At 46.5% G+C, this 12,828-nt stretch overlaps 1 protein-coding gene and 1 pseudogene across 1 annotated transcript; both read right to left on the reverse strand.

The window, feature by feature from the left end:
* Positions 1-715: 715 nt before the first annotated feature.
* Positions 716-2,346, reverse strand: LOC123068416 (flavonoid O-methyltransferase-like protein Os11g0303600). The gene is made up of 2 exons (XM_044491005.1): positions 1,495-2,346; positions 716-1,284 (listed from the first exon to the last, which is right to left on the reverse strand). The coding sequence occupies exons 1-2, from the start codon at positions 2,290-2,292 to the stop codon at positions 991-993; spliced, it is 1,092 nt and encodes a 363-aa protein (XP_044346940.1). The 5' UTR covers positions 2,293-2,346; the 3' UTR covers positions 716-990.
* A 5,505-nt stretch (positions 2,347-7,851) lies between these two features.
* The window catches only part of LOC123064599 (flavonoid O-methyltransferase-like protein Os11g0303600), a 62,286-nt pseudogene continuing 57,309 nt past the window's right edge, over positions 7,852-12,828 (reverse strand).

Genomic DNA, 12,828 nt, shown 5'->3' on the forward strand with positions numbered 1-12,828 from the left:
AGGGAATTGCATTCTTCGAATAGTTGATGTGTTAAGTGATCATGACTCCTGCAGGTGGGATGAATATCTCTTTTGCCCATTGATGCACAATATTCTTATGATCCCATTGAGTGAGCACAAGCAGGATGATCTTGTTGCTTGGCACAACACATAATCTTCTTATTCTCGGTACAATCGGCGTACTATACAGAATGGGAGCATCAATTTGGTGCTAGGGGTGAAAAGAGAAGATGGACAGGGAGCTTCAAGACCAAACCCTGTATGGGATATTTTGCTGAAGTTAAAAGTGCCAAGCAAGACTAAAATTTTCATTTGGAAGGCCTTGCATGGTACCGTGCCCGGAAAGGTTGTCTTGCCAACAAGACATATCCCTGTATCGCCGCAATGCCCGGTATGCTAGACGGGTCCAGAGAATATTTATCATCTCCTCTTCACATGTCCTCGTGTCTGGTGCATTTGGGAGGAACTGGGTCTTCATGATGTCATTAAATATGCCCTGATTGTGGACAGATCGGGCTCAGTTGTGCTCGAATATATCTTATGCAATAAAAAAGGGCAGTCTCATGTCTTGGGAACTTTGGGACTAGAGGAATCGGTTGTTGTTGCTTGTTTGTACATATGGTGGCAACGACGAGAGTTGGGGAAAGGATATTAGCATGACAGCCATATATATACGAATGCTCTCCATTTGAAAATAAGGTTATTGCTAGGCATATAACATAATATAAACTTGATATTTCAGCATGTTGGAGCATACAAACATACCGTGTACACAGACACACACTGAGTGACTCAATACTTCTCAAAACTAATTTAAATACACGCTCCGGTTATGTTGTGACAAGGCACGGGCTGAGCTACTAATTTGAGTTCCATTGTGTTTTCCATTAAAAAGCAAGGCACCAGACTCCCTTATTTATTTCTTATAGCACACCACTACGTACTTTATTTATACCAAACGGTCACCATCACAACATTTGCATCACAAACTTATGGATAGACTTCCATGACACCACGAGCTCCAAGCTTCTTGACAATTTTGTAGTCGCTAAACCCTGCTTTCATAAAGATGGCATTCCAATCATTTTCATCCCGTTGTCGTCCTCTCGTACATACCATCATTGCCACATCCATCAACAGTTGAGTTTCAAACATCGGTGAAGAAGAATCAACCACCATGTCTATGACAATAACTTTTCCTCCTGCTTCTCGGGAAGGAATGGCCTTCTTGCATTGAGCTAGGATATTGATGCAGTCGTCGTCGCTCCAGAAGTGTAGAACAAGCTAGCACGGAGAAATATCCATATGGTTAAGCAATGATAAAGGACACAGTTTATGAACTCGGTGTAATTATGCATGAGTATTGGTCATTGTTTTCATTTAAATAAAAAGGACCCTAAAAAGTATGTGCACATTACTGATCTCAATTTCTATGCGATATAGAATCCAAGAAAAAAAATACTACTTTGCAGAGAGATATCACTTTATTTGTACCTTGACCATTATAGCTTGAGCTGGTGGGATGGAGTGGAACATGTCACCAGCGACATAGTTAACGAGACCATCGCTCGGAGCTTTATCGACCACTTTGGGAAGGTCCAACACATTGCACTTTATGTGAGGGAAGGCCTTGACAATGGCCTTAGCCGTCGTTCCATCGCCACCGCAACAATCGGTGAGCGACTGCAAGCCATTGAATAGGCCATGACACTCCCGCAATATTGTACCGATTCCCATATGGTCGTGGGCAGCTAAAGCTTCATTGAATAACTTGTCACTCTCAGGGTCGAGGACGGCCATACTCTCCTCGAAGAGTGTCGCGCCATGCACGTCCTCGAATGGTGATGGCAAGGGTTGAGCGATATCCTTTTTGAACCAGTCGGCCAACCCCATAGCCGCCTCCATGTGATACCGCGAGGTCAAGCAGAGCACAAGAGCTGCCTGGCTAGCATCTCCATCAACGAGTACACCATCCACGAGAAGGTAGGACAGCGGGACGAGGCTGTAGATCCCAACCTCGTTTGACGCCAGTACCCCCGTCGTGGACAGCAGCCGCAAGAGGCGGCTGAGGAACGGCGCCTTTGATGGCGGGAGGGATAGCGTGGTAACCAGGTCAATCAACGACGCGGCACCACCGTGGCGGTGGATCGCGGTAGGGATGCCGAGCTGGATGGCGCACCTGAGCGCCATTGGTGTGAGGTAGCTGAGGCTGTGGCGCCAAAGGTCAGCCTGCGCCTGGACCAGCTCAGCGTCGGTGGGGATTGTCATCGTGTGTGAAGACTTGGCAGCCATTGCTTTCTCTTTCTCTTTGCTATGAGGCTGGTGTTGTGTGTGTGTTGATTACTTACCTAGCTAGGAGGGTTTATATAGCGTGCATTTTTGCCTACTGCTACAGAAATTAACACTGATTTAATCATTCACTCGTGGAACTCGAGGTGAGCTGTGCTCGTCGAAATTTCTTACCCACACTGCTCAAAAGCTGAGCGTGGAGCTGTTTGTTGCATGACAGGGCCATGCGCGTCGACATGCCTCGTTACGCACACAGCTCAGGAGCAGAGCGGGTCAGCTCAAGATTCCTTTCCGTTATACTGCCAGATAATTTGTTTCACGGACAGCTCATTAAATACTGGCTTTAATGCAATGTGCTCCCAAGGTACACTTGGCCTGTACTCTGTCTTTCGAGTATGGATCGAGATGGAATAATTTGTTGGTGAAAATAAAAATAAAGGAAGATGACATGGCGGGCTTGCATGTACTCCCTCCGGTCCTTTTTACTTCGCGTATAAGAATTGTCTGAAGTCAAGCTTCATAAAGTTTGACCATATTTATATGAAAAAATATTAATATGTACAATACTAAATTTATACAATATGAAAACATAAAGTCATGACGCATCTAACGTTGTTGATTTTCACATTCTGAATGTTGGTATTTTTCTCTATAAATTCGGTCAAAGTTTATGAGGTTTGACTTCAGACAAACCTTATATGCGAACTAAAAAGGACAGGAGGGAGTATCTGTTATGGAGGTTTGTATGTGGTAGAAAGTGAAATATTAATGAACTGCATATGGTTGATGAAGTGGAGGGTTTGCATGTGCTGGAAATGGATAAACTGCTTAGAAACTTACAAAATAGAGGATATAGGAGAGGATTAGCTCTCAAATATAGGATAGGATAGGATTTTTTTTATTTCTATTTTGTTATGAATCCAAGCCGCACTGCGCTTCCGTCTGCTGAGTGGAGGCCAATCGACCTAAGATAGCTAGCAGGTTGTGCACGACAAAGAGACATCACACATCGCGCGTCATAATAAACTGAACAGCCTTGACGACCCGGAAATAGCACAGAGGGCAGAATTACTGCAACAAAGGTGGGGTTCGTAAGGTCTCTGATCTAATAGTTGTTTTACTAGCTAGCACATGCATTGGTCGGATAAACAACGACGAGCTAGTTGCCGCGTGATGCACGCGCATCTTTTATATGATGTGCGCGAAGAGATTTCCAGTCACTTCTACGGATCAAGTTTTACAGTCGGTCAAATCTGCCTTGTGAGTGCCCTCTCTTTTTTTCCCCGAAAATGGATGTAATTAATCGTTCATTACTCAGCATCCTCGTTCAGGTCTTTACATAATAACATGAACAAATAATCTCCATCTTCTCAGCAAGGATCACAGCTTCTTGTGCCGCTCCAATCTCAGCAAACATTCACAACATTATACCAGGATTGGCTGCACCAATCTTCACGAAGGGACGAGTGGTGGATCCTTCACCGGTTTGTACCTTCGCCTTTAGATTTACTTTTCCTGTGATCGATTCCATGCTAAGACGTTGAGGTGGTAAAAATTAGAAGATATGTTTATATATATATATATATATATATATATATATATATATATATATATATATATATATGTATATATAGTCTCTTATGTAGCCGCCGCCTCCTCCTCCAAAAAAGCTAGGGTTCCTTCGTCTCCCACCTGCGACACCACCAGCCCAGCTTGTCTCTGGTAGCCCTAGAGCCGTGGAGGCGCGGTGGATCCTGGCCTTTGCCGGTAGGAGGGCTCCGTTGTTAGACAATTCTTTTGATTTTGTTAGGGTTTATGTCCTGCTCAGGAAGACGAGAAGATCTCGGCTCCTTGATGATGGAATAAGGTTCTACTTGCCTAGACCCCATTTCGGTGGTTTGTCTAGCATCATTGGAGGGCGTGTGGAGGTGTGTCTCCGATAAAACTCTCATGATTCGCTCGGTGGTTGTGTTTGGTGGATCTACTCGAATCCGGCATTCGTTCGTCTACATTCGTGTGTCTTCAAGTGAGATCCTTCTGATCTACGTGTCTCTCCATTGATGGTGGTTCTTGTTTCTGATGCGTTAGTCCTATGAGGCCTTAGCATGACGACTTTCTGACTGTTTGCTACAACAAGATTTTCCAACTCTAGCGAGGGAGGGCGATGACGGCAGCGCACCTTTTCTATTTCTTACTAGACTACGACATGTTCTTGTTTCTCTTGCTGCCGGGGACCACTGCACCATGTTTTTTCGCTGATTTGTTCATCAAAGATTGTTGGGTGGGGGGAGGGTGTGTGGATCCACCCTTCTATTTCTTACAAGATTTTGGATATTTTTCTCACGAGAGAGAACGCGCCGGGGGCGGGGGAGGGGTCCCCTTTACAAGGTAACCGTGAAATATCAAACATCTCAGATGAAATTTATAATCAAATTTAAAATTCACTTTTTTACCTTTATATAAATATGTATTTAACTAGTAGCGCTTAGAAAGCTGCTACCAACGCAGTGGAATGTCTTCTGCACCCGTCCTATGTGTTAGGGTCGCGAGTTCTACCTGGCCGAGGGCATAATCTTTCACGTTTGTGGATTTACCGATCATCAAATAGACAGACATGGTAAGCATAATATCTCCTCGTGTTGGAGTATACAAACATGGCACGTACATAGATACACACCGAGTGCCTCAACACTTCTCGATACCAACTTTCATGCACATACTTCCTCAAAAAAAAAAAATACATACTAGTTTTGTCGCGACCACGCCCCAAACGTTTCATCAAGCTCGGATTACTTACCACATGTGCCATTTGGTAGCCCTTAAAGTTTCAGCTACCAACTTTTACTAGAGATTGACACGCGCTTTGCCGCGCCGTCGTTAGACATGAGTTAGGCCATCCTTTTTATTTGACATGATATTATGGTCGGTGGGTTTGTTGTGTATTTCATGTGAGTTAAGCTGACTTTTAGTTGCACTAATGATTTCCCTTTTTGTTGGCTTCGCTCTTGCTTGATAGAGACAACATCTATCTGAGAGGTGAACTAAATTGTTTTGTGGGTGGTTGTGGTATTCTTATGTATAACACATCAATCAATATATGAGTGTCACGTTCGCCTGAGAGTGGACCCAAGCAAATAACACATGAGCGATTCACTCTCTTATAGGTGGACCCGCCAGCTCCACAAAGCCCTGATGGACCAGGAGCTAACATTCCTTAAGAGTTTAGAACCTTAAAAGATATGACAAGGGGAAGTAAAAAAATTAGCAACATTATTTTTAAAAAAATATATAATGTTCAGTTCCGCCATTTAACATTCGGCAAAATTTTGAACAAATAAAGAAATTGGACCAGTACTGCTCATCAGCAAATAGGCAAGCCGGCCAGGAAAAGGTTTAAGTCATAGACCATGCAAACTAATAAAACTTACCAACACAATCCAAATTTATACAAACCAAACTCTCCAACCGAAACCAACAAAAACCATTTTAAAACTTCAGGTTAAACCCATTTTAAACTCAATTTGAAGTAGACATCAACACATGAGCAAGAAGCAAAGAGCTATTGACGTCAATTAGTCCCTTGCAACAAGCAGTTGTTGACATAGATTAGAGGAACTCCAAGATTAGAGGAACTCTAGGCGTAAGGACCTAAATTGTTCGCGTGTGTCTGTTTGCATCCAAATGAATGAAAATACCGGCCATATGCGATGAACCTAACCCAAAAGCCGTCCGCTCTATGCCCGTCTAAATGCATTTGGCCCAAATTTGCGTCCACGCTAACACGAGACGGAGGCACCGCGTGTCCGCTTGATGTCCGCCTCAGGCTCGCGCATTGACAACACAACTACTCCACGCGACCGCTGTCATTGCATGCACCTAACCTGAGCAGCGTCTAGAAGCGCCCGGTGTGCTCGTCCTTCCTAATGTAAGTGTGTGTGGGTGGGGGAGGGGGGGGGGGGGTCATCTACTTCTCCTTTCCATCCACATCTGGCCACCCTCACTCCCCTCGCCGCCGACAACGCAAGCGCTGGCCATGGTTATCTTCGGCAAGAGCAAGGGCAAACTTGACGCCGGCACGAGCTCGTCCTGCATGTCGCCTCCACCTCCGCCGCGGCCACCGCCGCCGCCCCCGTCAGCTTACATGATGAATCCCCGTGCGGCTAGTTGTCGCCGCCCACGAGACCGGTTATACAACAAGGTGCACCAAGCACGTTGGCACTAGAATTACCGACAACCGCGGCCATGGCCAGATGTTGACCTCTCGCATGGCTAGCACCTTGACCCGTACCGCATCCCGATGCCAACAATGGCGTGGTCAGCATAGGCGCACACGCAGGAGGTGCGCAAGCGCCTCGGCCTTCTGACGCCAGAGCATCGGTGCGGCCCCTGCCTACATGCAAGACTCGCCCAACCGGGAGGCCTGGTTCGCTGCGGAGCACGACGTGGCCCGCTGCGGCGGTGTGCAGCTTAACCTTGGGTTCGTGCCGCCACCCTCGGAGGTGGTTTCGGAGGAGGAGGCGGCCCACCAGGTCACATTGAAGGTGGTGCTCCAGCGCGCCTTAGAGGAAAGCCAGCGCGAGGAGGACACACGCTATCGATGGCGGGGGACAGCGCCTACGCTCCGCCGCTGCCCGAGCCCAAGGCCGAGCCCGAGCACACACAGGCGCTCACGCTCACGCCGACGCCGAACACTGAGCCGGAGTCATAGTTGTACGCGTGGACCGACATCCTCCGCGAGTGGGTGAGCGCGCCGCCCATCGCGTTGGGCGCCACGCCGGAGCAAGAGGAGGCTACCTGGAGCACTGGGACTACTCCACCTGTGTGAGGAGCGCACCGACGGCGAGCGCCGGATGCAGTCCGAGCACGAGGAGGAGGAGCACCGTGCTTGCCGGGCACGGGAGGTGGAGGAAGAGCGCCGGGAGCAGGAGAATGAGGAATGCGCGCCCCGCAGCAATGCTGCCGATGGGCAGATGATGTAGGAGTCGGCGCGTGTGGTGTGGGAGACCGCATTCCAATGGGCTGGGCCGCTGCCAGCCTTCGTCGACCTCACTGGCGACGATGGCAACGATGGCGACGCTTAGAGCAGCGTGCTGGATGGTTGGGAGGCGCGTTTATTTAGTTTTTTGTTTTATCAATGTTTAAGTGGACTTTTGTCGGCGGTTGGCCATTTAATGTTTACTTATTTTTGATTTGAATGCATGCTTTCAGAATTGTTTTTTAACTGGATGCGGAAAAAATGTGTCGGGCAGCGTTGGACGATGCGGTTGACTCAAACAAAAAAACAAACAACCGAGTCACGAAATTCAGTTTTACTTTCGCTTCTACTAATACGTTGCCACGTAGTAATCATTGGCTAGAAAATCAGTTTTGACGGGGTCCACCATTTGACCAAAGTCCACGATGAAGCAGAGGGCTCCATTTCATGGGAGCTAAATAATTGTAGAGATCACATTGCGTTTTCCATTAGATAGTAACGCACCACATGTCTCACTTATTTATTTATTTATTATAGCACGCCAATTTATACCAGACGGTCACCATCACACCATTTGCAACACGAACTTATGGATAGACCTCGATGACACCTCGAGCTCCAAGCTTCTTGACAATTTTGTAGTCACTAAACCCTGCCCTCATAAAGATGGAACTCCAGTCATTTTCATCACGTTGTCGTCCCCTGGTACATACCATCATCACCATATCCATCAGCATTTGGGTTTCGAACATCGGTCCTGAAGAAGAGTCAACCACAATGTCCATGATAATAACTTTTCCTCCCACTTCTCGAGAAGGAATGGCCTTCTTGCATCGTTAGGATATTGATGCAGTTCTCGTTGCTCCAGAAGTGTAGAACAAGCTGGCATGGACTAATATCTTTACAGTCAAACAATGTATTTTCAAGGACAAACAGTCCATGTACTCAGTGCAATTATGCATAAGCATTTGTATTTAGTTTGATATAAATAATAACGAGACCAAAAAAATGTGCCTGCTAGTGACGCAAGATCACAATATCTATCCGGCACAGGATCCAGGCAAAAAAATGAAACATGGTAGAGAGATTATGGTTTGTACCTTGAGCATTATAGCTTGAGCAGGTGGGATGGAATGGAACAAGTCACCAGCGATATAGTTAACGAGGACATCGCTTGGAGCTTTATTGATCACCCTTGGAAGGTCCAACACGTTGCACTTTATGTGAGGGAAGGCCTTAACAATGGCTCTAGTTGTCGTTCCATCACCACCACAACAGTCGGTGAGCGACTGCAAGCCATTGAATAAGCCATGGCATTCCCGCAATATTGTACCGATTCCCATATGCTCATGGGCAGCTAAAGCTTCATTGAATAACTTGTCACTCTCAGGGTCGAGGACGGCCATACTCTCCTCGAAGAGTGTCACGCCATGCACGTCCTCGAATGGTGACGGCACGGGTTGGGCGATATCTTTTTTTGAACCAGACGGCCAACCCCATAGCCGCCTCCATGTGATACCGCGAGGTCAAGCAGAGCACAAGTGCTGCCTGGCTAGCATCTCCATCAACGAGTATACCATCCACGAGGAGGTTGGACATCAGCACGAGGCTGTAGATCCCAACCTCGTTTGACGCCAGCACCCACGTCGTGGACAGCAGTAGCAAGAGGCGACTGAGGAATGAAGCCTTTTATGGTGGGAGGACAGCGCGGTGCCCAGGTTAGGCAATGACGCGGCACCGCCGAGGTGGTGGATCGCGGTAGGGATGCCGAGCTGGATGGCGCACCTGAGCGCCATTGGTATGAGGTAGCTGAGGTTGTGGCGTCCAAGGTCAGCCTGCGTGTGATACCTCCGATTTGACCGTACACTAATTATACACGCAAACGTGTACAATCAAGATCGGGGACTCACGGGAAGATATCACAACAAAACTCTAAAAAAATTAAGTCATACAAGCATTATATTACAAGCCAGGGGCCTCGAGGGCTCAAATACAAGTGCTCGATCATAAACGAGTCAGCAGAAGCAATAATATCTGAGTACAGACATAAGTTAAACAAGGAGCCATAAGATGGCTGGCACAAACTGGGATACAGATCAAAAGAGGCGCAGGCCTCCTGCCTGGGATCCTCCTAACTACTCCTGGTCGTCGGCGGCCTGGACGTAGTAGTAGGCACCTCCGGTGTAGTAGGAGTCACCGTCAATGGCATCTAGCTCCTGAGCTCCAACATCTGGTTGCAATGTCCGAGAAGAATGGAAAAGGGTGAAAAGAGGGAGCAAAGCAACCATGAGTACTCATCCAAAGTACTCGCAAGCAAGGGTCTACACTACATATGCATTGGTATCAATGAAATGGATAGTATCTATGGACTGAACTGCAGAATGCCAGAAAAAGGGGGATATCTAGTCCTATCGAAGACTACGTTTCTGTCAGCCTCCATCTTGAAGCATGTAAAAAAGAGTAGTTGGTAAGTTTGAAGGAAATATGCCCTAGAGGCAATAATAAAGTTATTATTTATTTCCTTATTTGATGATAAATGTTTATTATTCATGCTAGAATTGTATTACCGGAAACATAATACATGTGTGAATACATAGACAAACATAGTGTCACTAGTATGCCTCTACTTGACTAGCTCGTTTATCAGAGATGGTTATGTTTCCTAGCCATGGACAAAAGAGTTGTCATTTGATTAACGAGATCACATCATTAGGAGAATGATGTGATTGACTTGACCCATTCCGTTAGCTTAGCACTTGATCGTTTAGTATGTTGCTATTGCTTTCTTCATAACTTATACATGTTCCTGTAACTATGAGATTATGCAACTCCCGTTTACCGGAGGAACACTTTGGGTACTACCAAACGTCACAACGTAACTGGGTGATTATAAAGGAGTACTACAGGTGTCTCCGAAGGTACATGTTGAGTTGGCGTATTTCGAGATTAGGTTTTGTCACTCCGATTGTCGGAGAGGTATCTCTGGGCCCTCTCGGTAATGCACATCATTATAAGCCTTGCAAGCAATGTGACCAATGAGTTGGTTATGGGATGATGCATTACAGAACGAGTAAAGAGACTTACCGGTGACGAGATTGAACAAGGTATTGGATACCGACGATCGAATCTCGGGCAAGTAACATACCGATGACAAAGGGAACAACGTATGTTGTTATGCGGTTTGACTGATAAAGATCTTCGTAGAATATGTAGCAGCCAATATGGACATCCAGGTCCCGCTATTGGTTATTGACCGAGAATAGTTCTAGGTCATGTCTACATAGTTCTCGAACCCGTAGGGTCCGCACGCTTAAGGTTTCGATGACAGTTATATTATGAGTTTATGAGTTTTGATGTACCGAAGGAGTTCGGAGTCCCGGATGAGATCGGGGACATGACGAGGAGTCTCGAAATGATCGAGACATAAAGATCGATATATTGGACGACTATATTCGGAGTTCGGAAAGGTTCCGAGTGATTCGGGTATTTTTCGGAGTACCGGAGACTTACGGGAATTCGCCAGGGAGTATATGGGCCTTATTGGGCCATACGGGAATAGAGGAGAGAGGCCAAAAGGAAGGAGGCCTGCGCCCCCCTCTGGTCCGAATTGGACAAGGGGCGCAGCCCCCCTTTCCTTCCTCCTCTCCCCCTCTTTCCCCTTCTCCTACTCCAACAAGGGAAGTGGAATCCTACTAGGACTAGGGAGTCCAAGTAGGACTCCACACTTGGTGCGCCTCCTCCTAGGGCTGGCCTCCTCCCCCCTTGCTCCTTTATATACGGGGGCAGGGGGCACCCCATGAAGACACAAGTTGACCTACAGATCGTTCCTTAGCCATGTGCGGTGCCCCCTTCCACCATATTCCACCTCGGTCATACCGTCGCGAAGCTTAGGCGAAGCCCTGCGCCGGTAGAACATCAACATCGTCACCACGCCGTCGTGCTGACGGAACTCTCCCTCGAGACTCGGCTGGATCGGAGTTCGAGGGACGTCATCGAGCTGAACGTGTGCTGAACTCGGAGGTGCCGTACGTTCGGTACTTGGATCGGTCGGATCGTGAAGACGTACGACTACATCAACCGCGTTGTCATAACGCTTCCGCTTACGGTCTACGAGGGTACGTGGACGAACACTCTCCCCTCTCGTTGCTATATCATCACCATGATCTTGCATGTGCGTAGGAAATTTTTGAAATTACTACGTTCCCAACAGTGGCATCCGAGCCTAGGTTTTATGCGTTGATGTTATATGCACGAGTAGAACACAAGTGAGTTGTGGACGATATAAGTCATACTGCCTACCAGCATGTCATACTTTGGTTCAGCGGTATTGTTGGATGAAGCGGCCCGGACCGACATTACGCGTACGCTTACGCGAGACTGGTTCTACCGATGTGCTTTGCACACAGGTGGCTGGCGGGTGTCACTTTCTCCAACTTTAGTTGAACCGAGTGTGGCTACGCCCGGTCCTTGCGAAGGTTAAAACGGAGTCTATTTGACAAACTATCGTTGTGGTTTTGATGCGTAGGTGAGAACGGTTCTTGCTAAGCCCGTAGCAGCCACGTAAAATTTGCAACAACAAAGTAGAGGACGTCTAACTTGTTTTTGCAGGGCATGTTGTGATGTGATATGGTCAAGACGTGATGAGATATAAGTTGTTGTATGAGATGATCATGTTTTGTTGAAGTCATCGGTAACTGGCAGAAGCTCTATGGTTGTCTCTTTGTTGCATAAGATGCAAGTGCCAAATAATTGCTTTACTTTATCGCTATGCGATAGCAATAGTTGCAAGAGCAATAGTTGGCGAGACGACCATGTGACGACACATTGATATAGATCAAGATGATGAAGATCATGGTGTCGTGCTGGTGACGATAAAGATCATGACAGTACTTTGGAGATGGAGATCAAAGGCGCAAGATGATCATGGCCATATCATGTCACATATTTTGATTGCATATGATGTTTATCTGTTACACATCTTATTCTTGCTTTGATTGACGGTAGCATTTTAAGATGATCTCTCACTAATTATCAAGAAGTGTTCTCCCTGAGTATGCACCGTTGCGAAAGTTCTTCGTGCTGAGACACCACGTGATGATCGGGTGTGATAGGCTCTACGTTCAAATACAACGGGTGCAAAACAGTTGCACACGCGGAATACTCAGGTTATACTTGACGAGCCTAGCATATACAGATATGGCCTCGGAACACGGAGACCGAAAGGTCGAGCGTGAATCATATAGTAGATATGATCAACATAGTGATGTTCACCATTGAAAACTACTCCATCTCACGTGATGATCGGACATGGTTTAGTTGATTTGGATCACGTGATCACTTAGATGACTAGAGAGATGTCTGTCTAAGTGGGAGTTCTTAAGTAATATGATTAATTGAACTTAAATTTATCATGAACTTAGTCCTGATAGTATTTTGCAAATTATGTTGTAGATCAATAGCTTGCGTTGTTGCTTTCATATGTTTATTTTGATATGTTCCTAGAGAAAACTGTGTTGAAAGATGTTAGTAGCAATGATGCGGATTAGATCCGTGATCTGAGGTTT

This window comes from Triticum aestivum, chromosome 3B, assembly GCF_018294505.1.
Source record: "Triticum aestivum cultivar Chinese Spring chromosome 3B, IWGSC CS RefSeq v2.1, whole genome shotgun sequence".
Taxonomy (NCBI): Eukaryota; Viridiplantae; Streptophyta; class Magnoliopsida; order Poales; family Poaceae; genus Triticum; species Triticum aestivum.

Coding starts and splice junctions, on each gene's coding strand:
- LOC123068416 (XM_044491005.1), bottom strand. CDS start 2,292: ATGGCTGCCAAGTCTTCACACACGATGACAATCCCCACCGACGCTGAG. Junction 1,285..1,494: donor CTCAAGCTATAATGGTCAAG/GTACAAATAAAG, acceptor TCTCCGTGCTAG/CTTGTTCTACACTTCTGGAG.